At 51.0% G+C, this 17,833-nt stretch overlaps 1 protein-coding gene across 2 annotated transcripts in view; it reads right to left on the reverse strand.

The window, feature by feature from the left end:
- The window catches only part of MB21D2 (Mab-21 domain containing 2), a 108,194-nt gene extending 91,024 nt beyond the window's left edge, over nt 1-17,170 (reverse strand). Inside the window, exon 1 of one of the 2 annotated variants that reach the window (XM_072807855.1) lies at nt 16,899-17,170. In XM_072807855.1, the coding sequence (XP_072663956.1) occupies nt 16,899-17,109 (211 nt within the window). In that variant the 5' untranslated portion in view covers nt 17,110-17,170. The remainder of the gene's footprint in view (nt 1-16,898) is intronic. The other variant, XM_072807856.1, reaches the window with a different exon arrangement.
- Between the last annotated feature and the right edge of the window lie 663 nt (nt 17,171-17,833).

Raw genomic sequence — 17,833 nt, forward strand, 5'->3', positions numbered from 1 at the left:
AGCTTGCTTATGGCTGTGGGACACCCCGCAAGCGCAGAGGACATGGAATGAAAGGAGCAGAGCTGCTAGACAGGATAGGGGTAAAAAAAAGGTTGGGAAGAGAAAGGAGGGAAGAACCCCTAGCTCCCTTCTTGTATTCCTAAGATGAACATCGAGGTGCAACAATAATTTAACCTCCATGAAAGAGAGCCAAAGACAAGGAAAGAGAAGACGGGAGTTAATAACAAACATGTCCCATTGTGCTAATAGGCCAATCAACTCTGGGGGGTCCAGGAGGTATTTACTGCAAGTAGATGACAAATGACAGAACTGAAGCTTGGAGACACGGGCTATCTTATTCAGGATCAACAAGCTAGTCAGTAACAGCAAGGGGACAAGGACCCAGGTTCGCTGACTCTGGGTCACGGCTCTTCCTGGGCAGAGGAAGAGATGCAGAGGAGAGGCATTCTTCACCCAGGGGTGAGTTCACTAGGTTTCTAGGTCCCATCCTACTGGCCACTTGCTATCCAGGAATAGAGAAAAGAGAGCCCCAGGACAAAGAGAAGAAAAGTGTGGCACTTCTAAAGGAGGCGTTTACTGTTCAGTACCAGATGATTATGGCCATATAGGAAATAAGGCCCAGGCCTTTTAGTTTTTCAAGTTAGAAATCTGATTTTGTGAAAAATCTCCCAGCTTTTAAGTGTTTGTTCTACATTTTTAAAAACACTATGCTGGTCAAATTAAATACATACAGAAGAAAACTGAGCTCACAGGTAGCCAGTTTCTAAATCTGATGCAAATGTAAAATAAAGAGCCCGACTAAATGGCTAGTTCCTAAGAGATCACAGATACATGGAGTCATTGGTGCTATAAATTCATATGCCCACCAAGTATTGCTCTAATGCATACACATTACTATTTTTCAAATACATGGAGATGCTATTACAAAAAAATTGAAAGCTATTTGCATGGTTAACTAGATCCATTGTAGCTTTCCGTAAGTACTCATTTTCCCCCCAACAAACTGATAGTAAAAATATAACCACTATCATTTAAATCTTTGTAATTGTTTTCACTGGAAAGAAAAAAAAAGTCATGTTCTAAAAAGACTGGAAATAATCTCTAAAGTCCACATTTTTAATTCCATGACTACATGCTGCAGAGAAGTTAAGAGACTGGAGAAGACAGACAACCCCCCTAACCACACCAAGGTATATACTCAAAACTCACTACTCACTACCCACATGGCCATCATGAACTCATCATGAACCGTATACCACCTAACTGCTAGAATGACAGCAAGATAGCCAACGATTCTGCCCATATTTATCAGACCCCCTCCCAAATATTTCTTGAACAACCCTACTGCAGGTAAGCAAAACAAGAGAAACAAAAACAGATACACCAAGGACTATCATCAAGCTTTTATGGCACTGGGAAAAATCAGATATTCGGCACAAATAATTGCAAATTCATAACTGACCAGTATGGCTAAGACATCTGTAAAGGTAAGAATGCCAGTTTAAGAGAATTTGGCTTGTTCCAGGCTAGCCTGAAAGACCTCCAAGAAGTGCTGATTTGATGGTGCTGAGGTCTTCCGGGCAATAGAGGTTAACGAGCTATGTGGGCATGTGGTGGGAGGGATGGGACATTCCAGCAAAGGGCCTCAGTGGGTGGCAACATGGTATTTCCCAAGAACTGAAAGGCCAACGTGACTGAAACCAAGTCAGTGAGGACATCTGAGGAGATGAGGCCAAAGAGGCCACAGGAGAGCAAGGAGTCCCACTCACAAGGTGTGGGATGTCACTGGAAGAGAGAAGGCAGCGTGGGCGCCTCCCCCAGGGCCTACCTCCTAGCATGTATACAGGAAATAACTGGTAAGGTTGGCAGGGGATGCCAGAGACGTGAGCAGCTGGGTCTCCAAAGGCCTCATGAAATATGCTGGAGAGTGGGAACTTCATGTGGGGAATGATGGGCTGCCCTTGAGCGATCTAGGCATACTTAACGATGACTCAGCACGGAGAATGGATGAAAAAAAATGCAAGGCTGGGAACGGAAAACCCAGCAAGAAGATTGCTGCAGTAATCTAGGAAACAGATGGCCGTGGCCCCCACTCGGGTGGCGGGAGGGGAATGCAAAGAAGGAAGTGGGGTCTTAAAGGAGGAGGCAGATTTGACAGGCCTAGGTTCCTCGTCAGCTCTGGGACAGGACGAGGAGCGGGGAGCTCGGGAGGACTGCCAAGTTCCAGTGTGGGCCCTTCGGTGCAGGGTGCTGTGGCTGATTGAAGAGGAGCTGGTCCACAGCCTCAATTCACGTTGCGCACTCAGTCTGTGGCACTGCTGGGTCACCCAAGGGGAGCTGTCAAAGAGGCCGTAAAGAGTTCTGGGCTGGGACAAGCAATAGCACTGTGAGGTAGGTCAGAGACAAACCAGTCAGCAAGGGTTGGCCAAAACAATTCAAGTCTGTCCTCTACACGGAAAACCGAGAAAAAGGAGAACCAGCAGGAAGAGTATGTTGCCACTGAAGCCACGGGAAGAGAGTTGAGAATGGCCAACCATGTCAAATTCGAGAAGGAATGACAAATCCCAGCAACGTGTTCTGCTGAAGGACTTTGATCATAAACTGTATGTTTTTTGTTTTGTTTTTTCACTGTCCATCTCCTCCTAATACTTGTATCAACAACATCAAAGGTTTGTCCCGCGTTGTATGTCCACTGGCCCGCAGAGGACTTGTTGCAGAGGTCCTGCAAGATCTCCGTTGAAAAAATTGAGGATGCACGCAGGAATGTGTCTCAGAAGGAGAAACTGCAGTCGCAGGGGGCAGGACCAATCCCCAGGGCAGAGGCAGTGCAATAAGGATGGGATCCAGGGAGACAGGAACAGGGGTCAGCTGGTCTTGAATGACACAAACACTGAGTAAAATCATTTCCTATCAGTCCTCTCTTCCCCGAGAATTAGAGATCATAAAATCCCCTCCCATGAGTTGCTGCATTGTGCAGATGGGTTCACCAAACCAGGATGCTCCCATTCCCACCCATACTGTACCACAGGATATCTATGAGTAAGTAGGCTGGGAATGAGGCTTCTCCGAGGATTCCAATTCCAATCCTCTGGAGCATAAGCACTGGGATCTCAAGAAGTTGTTTCATCCCGGTAACTGACTTTGTAGCACGGTGACAGTGGTGAAGACAAGTCAACATACAAACATTTGCCCTTACAAAACAGGGAAATTGGATGGGTTTATTTACTTTAATAATTCTTCATTTTCAAAAACAGCACGAGACTGAAGAGGCAGATGCCTTGGTTCATATAAAACCCAATTCAATTTACAAATCTTGATTTCAGGGCGCCTGGGTGGCTCAGCATGTTGTGTCTGCCTTCAGCTCAAATCATGATCCCAGGGTCCTGGGGTTGTGTCCTAATCGGACTCCCTGCTCAGTGGGGAGCCTGCTTCTCCCTCTCCCTCTTCTGCTCCCCCTGCTTGTGCTCTCTCACTTGCTCTCTTTCTTTCTCAAATAAATAAAATCTTTTAAAAAATTTTTTTTGATTTCAAAGTGCATTTGGCATCTACCTTTCACTGAAAAAAGATCTGCTCCCCATTTTCCCCACAACAACAGACTACATTAACTATGTCCTAATTAAATGTTCTAAATCTGGAATGAAACCCACTTGGGAGGGGGATGGGACTGGAAGAGAGAGAGAAGAGGAAAAAGCCTTCATAAAACTGCCCTAATTTACTTAGTATCAAGGGCCCAGTTGACCTTTATACAGCTTTAAATCAATCACTTAGCTGGGACACACCTTCTTTCTTTCAAAATGAGAAGACCTTGGATAAGATGAGACTTAACAGAAAGGACTTTCAATAAACAACCACCACAAGCATCAGAAGAATGTTTGTCCTGAGGGCTGCCAAGGAAGGTTAAATGATGGAATGACGACAAGGTTCTGGACCAGGAGCCTGAAGAAACGTATGAGAGCCACTGGCTTGCAGGGTAGCAGGATCACCATCTTCTCCATCCTGCTCACTATTCCCATCCCTTCCAGCCACCCCTCAGCATTCAGCGCCACCTCATGTCTAGATGTCAGCAATCAATACAGACCTGAGAAAGTAATGCTACTCCTGTTTTGGAAAGGTGCAAAGAGGGGGAAGGAGCAAAACTCCTGGGTTGGAGTGGAGCTCTTATCACCAGCTGGAGCAAGTGACTTAACTGCTAGAGTTTCCTTATCAGGAAACTGGGGAAGGTAACAGTACCCTCATCACAAGATCCCTGTGAGGATTCAATGGGTTAATGATTTTTTTTTTAAGATTTTATTTATTTACTCCTAAGAGGCACAGTGGGAGAGGCAGAGACACAGGCAGAGGGAGAAGCAGGCTCCCTGCAGGGAACCCGATGCAGGACTTGATCCCAGGACCCCAGGATCATGCCCTGAGCCAAAGGCAGATGCTCCACTGCTGAGCTACCCAGGAGTCTCTGGGTCAATTATTTTAAATCATTTGAAAGAACCCCTGGCCAACAGCTGGGACACATTTCCCAACCACCACTACTTTGACCTTGAGCTTGACCACCGTCTACCATGGGGTTAAATTTCCCTGTGGGCAAAATGCTGGGATACATGAGCTGATCTCCGGAAGATCCCCACTGGCTTCACTCCTCTATGATTCTTTGAATCCTATTACAACTCTCTACATCCTCCTAAGGCTCTGAGCCCTCAGCCCAGCAGAAGGGAGGGACAGTAGTGGTGGTTCTCCTTCGCGTCCCAAGAAGGCGTCCTCGCGCCTGAGCATCACCTCCTCCCAATCACAGGCTGGCCCAGCGTCCTGCGGTCCACCCAGCCAACACACAGACCGTTCAGAGGCAACCGTGTTCATCATGACGCTTGGAGCTGTGCAAACAGCACAGGTGTGAGAGAAGGACACACTTCACAGGAAAGAAACCAGACAGGAAGGGACAAGGGACAATTGGAAGACAAAGGCAAACACGAAAGGCCAGAAATACACTGGGCCTTAACGAGGTTATTTAGTGTCCTTCATCTATAGCAGTTAAGAACACTGCAAGTGACACAAGGTGGCTCTCTGGAGCAAGGGAATGTTCCCGACTTTGAAACACAGCTCTGCTTCAGGGACTTGGCCTCCCTTCAAGCCCAGGAGGACCCTTCCTTCCAATGGGGGGATCGGGGGGAGCAGAGGCTACTGAGTGACCAGGTCTCAAAGGTAAGCACCTTTCTCAGGAAGCAGTCGCTCTCTGGACACTTTTATAGCCCCCACTCTGCCCAAAACTAAAATCAGTGTTCAGGATGCTTAAGTCCCCTTTCCTTTCTGAGCCTCAGTTTCCACTTTTGTAAAATGGAAGAGGGAGACACTCAAGCCAGCTAATTCACAAGTTTCCTAGCAGCATGAAATTAAAACTGTAATATTCCATCAGTGATCTCCATTTTGCAGGAGGAAAGGGGTTTTTTTTGTTTGTTTGTTTGATGATATACCCAAGAAAGCTGTTAATTATGTGCCGCTTTCTGCCTGAAGCTGGGTCTCAGCGTTGGAGTCCCCAGTCTACCAGTACCTCGGGGGCACAGGGTAACAGTTTAACCTCTCTGTGCTTTTGACTGCCGGCAGAGAGTAGGAATCGGAGGAGTAACCGTTCTCCGGGGGCTGTGGTCAGGACTAATTTGGTCAACTTAGATCAAGTATAAAGTATTTACAACTGTGCCCGCGACGTGGTCAAAAGTTGTTTCAGTGCGACTATCCTCCAAGTTCTGTAGGAACAGGCAGGGGGCGGCGGCAACAGGCAAGCTGGCGGGGAGGGCAGCGGGGAAGGGCTGCGGGCGCCACGGGCGGGGGCTGTGACCGTGTCCCCGCAGCATCCCTGACCCGGGCACCAAGGGGAGCCGCCCGCTGCCCCCGCTGTCCACACCGCCTGCTCACCCGCCCACACCCGCCGTCCACACCGCCGGATCACCCAACCGCACCCGCCGTCCTCACCGCCCGCTCACCCAACCGCACCCGCCGTCCTCACCGCCCGCTCACCCAACCGCACCCGCCGTCCACACCGCCCGCTCACCGGCCCACACCCGCCGTCCACACCGCCCGTTCACCGGCTCACACCCTCCGTCCACACCGCCCGCTCACCGGCCCACACCCGCCGTCCACACCGCCCGTTCACCGGCTCACACCCTCCGTCCACACCGCCCGCTCACCGGCCCACACCCGCCGTCCACACCGCCCGTTCACCGGCTCACACCCTCCGTCCACACCGCCCGCTCACCGGCCCACACCCGCCGTCCACACCGCCCGCTCACCCACCCGCACCCGCCGTCCACACCGCCCACTCACCGGCCCACACCCGCCGTCCACACCGCCCGTTCACCGGCTCACACCCTCCGTCCACACCGCCCGTTCACCGGCTCACACCCTCCGTCCACACCGCCCGCTCACCGGCCCACACCCTCCGTCCACACCGCCCGTTCACCCGCCCACACCCGCCGTCCACACCGCCCGCTCACCCACCCGCACCCGCCGTCCACACCGCCCGCTCACCCGCCCACACCCGCCGTCCACACCGCCCGCTCACCGGCCCACACCCGCCGTCCACACCGCCCGTTCACCCGCCCACACCCGCCCTCCACACCGCCCGTTCACCCGCCCACACGCACCGTCCACACCGCCCGTTCACCGGCTCACACCCTCCGTCCACACCGCCCGCTCACCCACCCGCACCCGCCGTCCACACCGCCCGTTCACCTGCGCACACCCTCCGTCCACACCGCCCGCTCACCCACCCGCACCCGCCGTCCACACCGCCGGTTCACCCACCCGCACCCGCCGTCCACACCGCCCGTTCACCGGCTCACACCCTCCGTCCACACCGCCCGCTCACCCACCCGCACCCGCCGTCCACACCGCCCGCTCACCCGCTCACACCCTCCGTCCACACCGCCCGCTCACCCGCCCACACCCTCCGTCCACACCGCCCGCTCACCCGCCCGCACCCGCCGTCCTCACCGCCCGCCGGCTGCACCCGCCGTCCTCACCCCCCCCCCCGCACCCGCCGTCCCCCGCCCAGGCCCGTGGGCGTCCGCAGGGCAGCGCCGACCTCGAGGCCCGGCACCAGCGGCCCAGCCTGCGTCCGAACCCCACACAGAGCCCGCCCCGGAGCGCGCCGCGCACAGCGAGGGCACAGATGAAAGAACAAAGTGTTGAGTTTCCTTTATTAATCACAGCACAATCCGCACAAGCAGCTGCTATTAAGAACAGCTGCGGCTGCTAAAAGGGTGGTCTTGAAGCAGCCTGCAAAGTGCTTACAAGTTGAATATCGGTACCAGGCACGTGCAGACTCGCAGCCTGTTGGCTGGGTTCCTCCTGCTGACCCGCGAGCCCCTCTCTGGACCAGAAATCCTACTGCCTCCACACCCTGGGACTCGGCAGCGAGGGGCCCGGGGGAAGGCTTTTTAGAATGAGCATAACACAGAGAACCTGGAGAGAGCCTGAGGTTCCAGACTGGAGTTGGATCCCATGGAGTCAACCGTTTAGTGACTGTGCCTTACTTTACTGCCCTTGTCCTTGGGTTTCTTCCTCTGTGAGGGGCAAACACCACACCTACTTCAGAAGGTGGTTGTGAGCTGTCCATATAGAAGTATTTTGGGAACTGAGCGGGGCTAGACACAAGGAAAGCCTTGGTATCATCTCATGAAAGCTGCAGTTTGACCCCGTAAGTCATCTAATACAGGACTCACTGTTTCAAGGGTGAAACCAGAGATTCACAGACTGACTACAAAGGGCCTTCTGAGAACCTATAATCCAACCTTTCTACACTGTCCTCCTCCCTGCTAATCCCTGCATACTGTGAGCAAGGCCCTAAGCCAAAGGGCCTTAGCCAAAGGGTCCACCTGGGAAACCTCTACCTGCAGGAAGCCCATTCCTCCCCGCTCAGGCCGCATCTGCACAGAGACCATTCCTCCCTGGACAGGCCAAAGCAGACTGGCTATCATTTAAGCAGCCCGGAAAGCTGCTTTCAAATTTACCCCCGTCTAAGGGTCTCTGTACCTGCTGTGCTGTCTCCTGGAATACTCTGAACTGACTTAAGTCTTCCTTTCAGATGGTTGGCTCCGACTCATCTTTCCTTCAAAGGTCTCGGCTTCACCGAGGCCTCCTCTCCCACTCCTCTCCAGCCTACCCAGTTTCACCCTCCATCATAACTTTCCATGCTTCCGTTTTTAACAGCGTGTGTCCCTACGTACTTGCATACTTAATTCTTGTTGAATCCCCCAGAGCATGTTAGTCCCACGGAAGCACTGACCTTGCTTCTCTTACTCACCACCCGATGCACTTACACAGCGTAGTAATTAACACAAGTCTGCGGTAGGCGTTCCCACCTATGCTAACCGAATTTATGAATGAATGCTTACACGATTCGGCACACGCTGTAGATATTCAAACACTAGTCTCCGGAGAAGCAAAAACCTACACAAAAATTATACCACCTCCCATTACTGACTTAACTGGCCAAAAGTAACCATGTCTTCTTGAGTGCAGGAAAAAATATTAAAAATAAGCAAACTGAACAATAGCTCCCCATGCTAGCTTGGTTCATAGCAGCACTGTACCAACTTATCTGTCCCTCTATCTTGTGCGGAGGGCACTGATGAAAAGACACTTAACAAGAAACGGGCAGCTATTTCCTAGAGACAGGGTCTCACATAACAGGATAATTACAAATGTCTTTAAAGAGATCCCTCAGCTGGCAAGGAACACCGTCACGGACCCTAAGAACCAGCGAGGCAAGGCCTAACCTTCACATCTGGAAAATGCAGACCTATGGGGCATGTACTTACCCATTCCAACCTCCAAGGGGAGAGCAGAGAAGCCCAGAGAGGAATGAAAACAGCTACCCTCACCCTAGTCTGGGAAAACAGACTCACCCCAGCAACCTGTGAAAGATGTCTAAAGGCAGAAAAGCACACAAGCTCTTTGCAGACCACGTGCTATAGCAGAAGACACTTGAGAGCCGGGTTGCGTCCTATTCTACAACTTACTCCATGACCTCTAACTCCTCCCAGGGTCTCAGGACCCCCATCGGTGAATGGGGGGGGTCAATAAATCCTACACAACCCTTCTCAGAGGCCTGCCAGAGAATAATACCAAACACATCAAATGTGGACATGTATTATAACCAATAAAGCACTGCACAAAGATAACTTATTATTACTGATGGCAAACAATAGTAGTTTATAAAAAGAATTGCTTGAATTCAGATTCCAGAGTAGGCATCTGGAAACCTGGGGGTTGACTGACAGGCATATGAAACGCCTTCGTGGAAAAGATGACTCACGCCCTCTGCGTTTGGTAAAGCCCCAAAGGTGGAACTTCCATGCAGGAGTTCCATGTGGACCCCGAGTGGCCCTGGAAGAAAAGCCAGTGTCTACAGAAAAGGGGACATTCCCACAACGCACTGTTTGTTGCTCTGGGTCAAAAAGCTACGGCAAATAGATGGCACATTTCTTAAATTGCCCTACGATAAGTCTCACGGTTATTATTCTTGGAATCTAGAAAAAAAAACTCCCCTACCAAGTAAAAAGATCAGATCAAAGATTTTCTTGACTCCAGCAAGGACGATGTAACATGGCTTTCCAGAAGGGAAAATTCTGAGAGACAATGTCAGAAGGTGCTCACTCCTTAAACTGAGGCTGAAATAAGCTTCAGGCTGAGTGAATCAATCACTTAACACTCTGTGAGCACCTACTGTGTACCTGACCCCAGAGTGCTGCAAAGATAAATAAGCCTTGGATTCTTCAACCTAGCATGGGAAAGAATGTGCTAAGGGCTATAAAAGGGGGACCAGGTGTTAGGAGAACACAGGCAAGTTAAGTTTTTTTTTCTCCTTGGAGAGCCAGAGGAAAGCTTCATGAATCAAGTGGCATTGGAGCTGGAAGAGGCAAACGAAGCCAAGGTAAGATGTTATTGCTTAGAAGCTGAAACTCTTAACTGTCTCTGTGACACAGATTATCTTGACAGGCTGGTGAAACCCATGGAATAATGCAAATAAAAAAATAATATATGAGGATGAAAATGATAAAAAAAATCACACAGGAATTTAAAGAAAATCAATATTAAAGCAAAAACATACATTTAAAAAGTAAATTTGTGATTGAATGCATGTGATTCTTCACTACTTCATGACATGAAATCTAGCCTAAGAGAGACACTATCATTTCAAAGCAGCAATAAACAATTTGAGATATCTGCAACAATTATAACGTGAAATGAAACTGATTTCTTTTGGCAAGAAAAGGAAAAAACATAGGTACTACTAATACTACTGTGATTTACTCTACCTACTTTTATAATGGAAGAAAAAGGCTATATTCCAGTTAGGGATTAATCAAAATAAAGCTGTAATTTTTCTCATTCAAGTTCACACACTCCATGTTATTATCTGCATGGACCCAGGTTAAGAAATCCTCACAGAGAAAAGAGTCCAAGCTAAGGAAGGAAGTGAGAAGTAGGGGTAGTACTCTGTGACCATCCAGAACTTGCAAAGACACAGCAAGGAGAAGGCCCTGGAAGGCGGATAAAACCCTCAGGAGCCAACAACATCAAGGTTCAGCACCCCCAATTATCAAATCACAGAATGTGCTCTAAGTTCTTGAACAGTATCTACTTCTGGAATAAAAGATGAAAGAAAGAAGCTGGAAGAACATTTGTCCAAGGGCTTTAGATTATAACTCCTTTTTCTAAAGTGTGGTAGATGACAACATATTGATAAATTTACCAAGAGAAACCATGTATCTATATGATGTAAAACTGTGTGCCTGTAAGTATGAGTGGGTATAAGTGTGTGTGTAAACACAGATGTCTAGGAAAAGCGCACGTCAAAATATTAATAGTGATCCGAATTGGGGAATGAATTTGCTTTATTCTTTGTAGTTTCTATATTTGGAAAGTGGGCAAAAAGAGGCTCCAAGGAGACTTATTCCCGGCAACGCACATCCCGCACAGCTCAAAACAGAGCTGGTACTAGAATTCAGACATGTCCTTCAACTGTACTGCACAAAAGTTCTCAGATTCAGAATTGAATGCATCTGAACACACGAGGTGGTTTTAACTATTAACCCCAGCTTACATATCCCAGAAACTGAGGCACACAATCAAAGTGACTTGCCCAAAGTCACACAGCAAATAACTGCAAGTAGGAACCAGAATCCAGGTCTCCTGACAGCAGGGTACACTTCCCCATTGGTACACTTGGGAAGTTCCTGAATTTTTCACTGTTTTTTTTTCCCCCAAGGGTTACCATAACAATTAGATGATACAATGATGTAAAGCCCTATGACAACCTCTGGTGCAGGGTGATTACTTGCATCGTCTCAGTCGCCTCCCTGCCTCTGTTCCAGGTGGAAGGACTCCATTTCCAAGAACTAGCAGGCATATCTACCCATTCGGCTCAACAGCCTGGTCCTAGCCTCCATGCCAACTGGGATCATATTCACTGTGCATAGGAGCAGTGCTGTTATGGGAAATGCATGGCATTAGGCCCAACACAGGACAGGATTGCAGAGTGCTGAGCAGTTTGGGGAGCTCCAAGGATTCTGTTTCAATAGGTCTGAAAGGGCACCAGAGATTCCAAATTGTTTCCAAAAAAAAAGAAGAAAAGAAAGAAAGAAAAGAAAAGAAAAAAAGAAAAGAAAAGAAAAGAAAAGAAAAGAAAAGAAAAGAAAAGAAAAGAAAAGAAAAAAGCTGCAGGAGAGTCTAAAGAGCTAATTCAATGACAAGTTCTCAGTTTGACAAGAGAGAATCTAATATTTCCGTGTAAGCAAAAGAGGCCCAGTCTAATCACGAGCAATGCATTATCCCGTGGGCAGCAGAACGCCCAGAATCATCAACAGTTCTAGGGCTCTTCTGTCAAGGACAAAGGTCAGCGATGCCCAGTACCACGGAAGGAGAACCCAAACTAGCAGCAAAAATAAATATTCAGAGGGATCTCCCCGCCCTATATGTGTAATACTTTCAATGCTAGGGTAGACGTCAAATACAATCTTGCCTATTATTATCCAGATACAGTAGGTTAGTGACTAGAACTCTAAGGAACTTACCAAGACTTGGAGGCCCATGAGGCAATGACCGAATAAATGCCCTCAATAAATACTGCTGGATAAATACATTACAAGGACAATGTCATTCAAACACTGGAAAAAAAGACCAGGCTTCAAAATGGTCTGTTCTCAAGACACAGAAAGTGCCTAAAAATATAGTAGGTCTGGAAGCACACAGAAGCACCACACTGCAGGATTTTGAGGTGGCTACAACATATTTATGTTTCGAAAAGGACGCAAGAGCCAGCAAACTACCTTGGGTAGTGGTTGTGGGCAAAGGAGAAGAGGCAGGGCCTCCAAGAGCCTGTATGAATTTCTCAAAGTTCCTGCTCACTGTGCTATCCTCGGGACCCTGCATGTTATTTGGCAAACAGTCTAACATTCAGCAAGTATTTGCTGAATGCAAAGGTGTAAGAATACTTATCTTCACAAAGTTTTCCGAAGAAAATTACATAAATTAATGGATTTATGCAAAGTGGCTAACACGAGCGCCCACGTATAAAATGAGCGTAACAAATGGCAGTGCAAGTTAACAGTCAGTCGTGCCTTCTACATACAGCCAGAGCCTATATAACGTGTTCTCCTAGGCCACCTCGAATTGTACTCCCTAGTTCTTTCTGATACCAACCTGCAGAAATAATCCCAGGCTAAGCTCACTAGATTTTCTAATGTCCGTTTCTTTAAATAAATAATGAAATCATGTATACATTCCTTTTCAGTTTACAAAATTACCCATGTTTAACAGATGAAAAAACTAAGACCACTCAGCTAGCAAAGAGGCAGACTAGGACTGGAATTACAGATTTCCACATCGTATTACAATGACCAATTGCTCAACCAGAAATTCAAATAAATGATTTTTTTTATGGAATAAAATACTGGAACTCAGACTGTTCCAGAAATCGGCTCCCATGCTGCTTGGATCACTCTAACGCTGACAGCTGAAATCAGGAACAAAATCCTGGAAGGAGAGGTAGCAATGTTTTAAGCTATGTTTTTATCCTCTGTACTTTTTTTTTTTTTTTAAGATTTTATTTAGTTACTTATGAGAGACATAGAGAGAGAGGGGCAGAGACACAGGCAGAGGGAAAAGCAGGCTCCATGTAGGGAGCCGGACGTGGGACTCGATCCCGGGAATCCCGCATCACGCCCTGAGCTGAAGGCAGGTGCTCGACCACTGAACCACTCAGGCGGCCTGCTGTCCTCTGGACTTAATGCATTTATTCTTAATAGGTTCTCTAGGAGGAAAGGAGGAACATGTCTTAGAGGCAGGGTGTTGTGAGTTTGAGCAACATCTGTACCATTTTTTTAGCCTGAGGACCTGGATGGGTCTTAAGCCCAGTAAATTTCAGTATCTTCATCTGCGTAATGGGAAAGCAATACCTACTCCTAAGACCATGTGAAGTTCCTGGCACTGAGAAGGCAATCAGCAGATGAGAGCTGTCCTAATAACTATCGCCCTGCTATCTACCATTCTGACTGTAGGGTGAGTGACTGCCTGTCTCCTTCCTGGCTTCTAGAGCTTCTGCATAGCCCCTGTTCTGCATCTGTTGAATGGGGACACAGCTAGTCTCCATCCAACCTCGCCAGGGAATGAAGATAACAAAAGAGTTGGCAGAGACATTATGCAAATACCAAATATTATTAAAACATTAATGAACTCTGGCAATTTCCCTGAATTTTGATAAATGGTGTTTATTATGCACTGCCAGCCTCTCACACAATCTGGGCTCTCAAATATTAACTAGATAATAACAGCAATCAGTCTCCTAAAAGACCAAGGTGTAAAGAAATAAAGAGTGAGTCTAGAGGTTTCTAGCCAACATCTGCCTCAAAGGAATCAGAATCTCTGTACAAACACAGAATGTCAGGACAGATCACAAAGGCCACGGTGACCACCAACAGGTTCAGACCAACCCCACACAGCCTATTACGAGCCCTGCTTTGACAGGACAGTAGACTTTCTTGGTGCTGACAGGTCACTGATAATGACCACTGTCTACCACCACTTTATGCACTTCTGCATAAAGTTGCCTCCAGAGTAGACAATACAAAAAGGGCAGGGGGGGAAGGCGGCGCTTGGGTCCAGACTAACAATTTTATAGAGTGTTTGGTTCCCCCACCCCAGCTGCCTCAAAACTGAGGTAGTAGTATCCACAGCTCCATTAAAGGGGCTTGCACCAGATTCCTCTACGATTTCACTGTGTGAGGAGATAATGTTTTTAAGCCGCTGACAATCCTCAGGTACACACAAGCTCAGTTAGAGGCAGAACAAAGCCAAGACGAGTTGCGGCCCCCCTCCCACAAAAAAAAAACTCCCAGAAATGAGGGCCTGGTGCCACCCCAGTGACACCTTAACAAGCTGAGGGTCATTAAGACACCTCATTTACATATTCATGAAAGACTCAAGGCTGTGGCAAGTGAAACAAAGTGCACAAAAAGAGATTTTGTTTTTTAAGCCAAGCGAAAATCCGCTTTAGAAAAAAGTAAATCCACACGGGGACCCTGGCTGTCGCCAAACCTTCACTTGTCTAGAGCCGCCAGCATCTCATTAAAGGGAAGCAGGGAACTCACAAATGAATGCAGCACCACACACAGGCAAGCGCATTTTGCCATCTGCCTTCTAGTGTCCAGAGGGGCAAAAGGCTTAAATGACACTCTCCTGAATTTTCTCTCCTGCAGGTGGATGTATCAAATTCCCAGGGGAGCAAGAAAGACTTCTCTTGCAAGGTCAACGGGATAAAAGGGAATAGAAGGGAATTCAGCTTACCTGTCAACAAAATGCCTCTGGTGGCATTAAACACGAGTATAGATGAAGCACCCTGGGATAACTCACCCTTCCTATGTGGGTGAAGGTTTTGCTAAATCAGTGTCTCAGCCGTGGGGTTAGCATGGTAGTTCCTAATGAGGTGCAGTATTTAAACTTACCCCTACCTTTTTCTGTTCCCCCCTCCCTTTTTCTGTTCCATGATTATCCAGAGTGATGGTCACCCAGCACCTTTCTCTAGAAAACCAACAAAGCAGGAGACATCAGAACTGATGTGGGGGCTGTAACAACACAATGGCAGACTTCCATTATTTATGTCAGAGAAAGGCCATGATTAAGCTACTGAAATCACGGCCCTGAGCCTTCTCTGTGCATCCCCACCCTCCTGACAATCACTGTGCTCGCTTCCAGATTTGGAAGCTCACTCCCACCAGGTTAGCGAGTTGTTTAAAAAAAAAAAAAGAAAGAAAAAAACATCGAATTCATCTAAACAGCTGAATAGCCGAGTATCTCAATAGAGAGCTTTTCAACCCCATACAAAATTCAGGACACACTTCGGCAGTGTGGAGCCAAAGGTAAAAAAAAAAAAAAAAAAAAAAAATGCAGCCCCAAGTTTTCACATACTTTCTCCAACTTCCCAAAGCATTACTATAAGCGGGCCCCACACGTTCAATCCGTATCACCCCCGACTTGGACCTTAGGCTTCGGGGAGGAAGAACAGCGAGGGCGAAGAAGGCACCTTATGATAGAACCAGCAACGACAAACAGCCGGCTGAAATCCGAGTAAAGGGGGTAGCAGGAAGGCAAAAAAAAAAAAAAAAAAAAAAAAAAAAAATCTGTCTCCCTCTGGGGTCAGAGCCCTTGTTCAATAAAATTTTCCAGGACTTGGAAAACCGGCTGAGGATGCAGAGGGCTCCGAGCCCCGTAGCAGGGCAGCCCTACCCCAGAACCCCAGGTCTGCGCGGCGCCAAGGGCCAGGCCACGACCGCAGCCCTAGGGTCGCCGGGGTGCGGCCGCAGGCTACGTGGGAGGGGGGCTCCCGGGGCGCACGCTCGGCCTGCACCCCGGCGCCAGCATCCAACGACAGGGCGCTGGAGGAGGCATGGTGTCCAGGTGGGCTACATTATTTACCTTTACGCACACCTGACAATCTCGTTGAAGGACCTGTGGGTGCCGGGCTTGGAGGTGGGGGGTGGGAGTGGCGGCGTCATTCTCTCCCCTCCCTCCCCCCGACGTGCCCGGGGGGCTCGAGACTCGGGGCGCTCGGCCGGGGCCGGGGCCGGGGCACGGACCGCACACAGAGGAGGGGCCCGGCGCTTCTGGGGTCCGCGCTCCGAGCCGGGTCCTCTTCCAGCTGGGGGGGAGGACTCGCGAGCTCCGCCGGCGCCCCGGGGCGGCGCAGGAAAGGCTCCCGAGCGCTTCACAGGGGAGGTCGATTTGCAAAATCAAAGTTGCAGGAACTCCGGGCGCCCGGCCTGGCCGCCGGAGCGGGTTGCTAAGGGAACACCCAACAAGTTTGGCCGCCGGGGGGCTCGGCGTGACGGCGCGGCCGGACCGCGGGCGCAACTTGCCGCCCGGGCGCCGAGCCAGAGCCGCGAGCCGACGGTCCGCGCGCCCCGGGCTCAGCACGGGACCCCGAGCCTCGGCGCGGGAAGGCGCAGGTCCCAGCCTCCGGGGCCGCATCCCGCGTCGCCAGGCGCCCCGGGGCCACCTGGACCTCGCCGCTCCCAGGGGCTGCCCTCCCACGGCGAGGTGCTCCGCCGCCCGCGCCGCACCTGCCCGCGAGCCCCGGGCCGCCGAGGCAGTAACAAAAGAGCCAGCGAACGGGGGCCGCGGCGGGGAGGGAGGGGGGCAGACCCGGGGGCCCGGCGCGAAGTCCATAAGGACGGGGGAGCTCGGCTTGCAGCGGAGACAGGGGAGGGAGGCGGAACGGGGATGGCTGTGCCCCAGGCGCCGGCTCCGGGAAGGGAATCACGGAGGGAGGAGAGCGCGGGGCGGGGGCCGGGTTCTGCACCCCGCTTCCCATCACTCGCGCGCACACACGCACGCCTCCCCCTTTTCCTCCTTACCCAGCATGGAAAAGATGAAATCCTTGGCCGTGTGGATCTCCAGCGCTCTCTGGTCGTCGTATTCCCGCTGGTCGTGCTTGGCGAATTCTTGGATGAGTTTGTTCAATTCCTCCACCCGAGCTCCCGACCTGAAATCCAGCTCCGGGAACGCCGGCTTGTTGTTGCAGCCCAGGGAGGCTGCCTTGCTGGCGGTGGGAGCCGCCATCTTCATGCAAAACGCGCCGAGGAGCAGCTCGGCGGCGGCGGCGGCACCCACCCCGCCCCCCCGCGCGCCCCCCGGGCCTCCGCCCCGCGCCCGCTCGCCGCCCGCCCGCCGCGGCCCCCGCCCCGCCCCGCCCCGCCCCGCCCCCGCCCGGCCCGGCCCGGCCCGGCCCGGCCCGCGGGCAGGCGGGCGTCTGCGCGGCCGGTGCCGGCTCGCTGCGCTCCGGGCGTCCCGGCTCGGCCAGCGGCTCTCCGCGGCGGGGTGCGCGGGTGACCCCGGCCGCCCTCCCCGCGGCCCCGCGCGGCGCCGAGGCTGCAGGTGCCCGCCCTCCGCGCGCCCTCCCCGCGCCCTCCCCGCGCCCTCCCCGCGCCCCCCGCGCCCCCCGCGCCCCCCGCGCCCCCGGCCTCGCCGCCGCCGCCGGCCCGAGCCTCCCGCGAGCGAGCGCGGAAAGTGAAGTGGAAACAATGTGAAATTCACCAGCTCCGAAATCAACAAGCGGCCGGCCCCGGGCTCACCGAGCCAGCACCGGCGTCCCCATTTAAAGGGACAGCGCACCCAGTGGAAGGAGACAGAAATAAATGACAGAGGTCTGCGCGCCTGTGCCACTTGCCAATCCGCACCGGGGCCGACGTGCGAGTTGTGGACGTAGCCTCTCTCCACCCCCACCCCTTGAGGGCAGGGCTTGCCAAGCTCATTCAGGAGAGGGGGAGTCTTCCTCTGTCTGATTTTAAGG

Source organism: Canis lupus, chromosome 31 (genome assembly GCF_048164855.1).
Source record: "Canis lupus baileyi chromosome 31, mCanLup2.hap1, whole genome shotgun sequence".
Taxonomy (NCBI): Eukaryota; Metazoa; Chordata; class Mammalia; order Carnivora; family Canidae; genus Canis; species Canis lupus.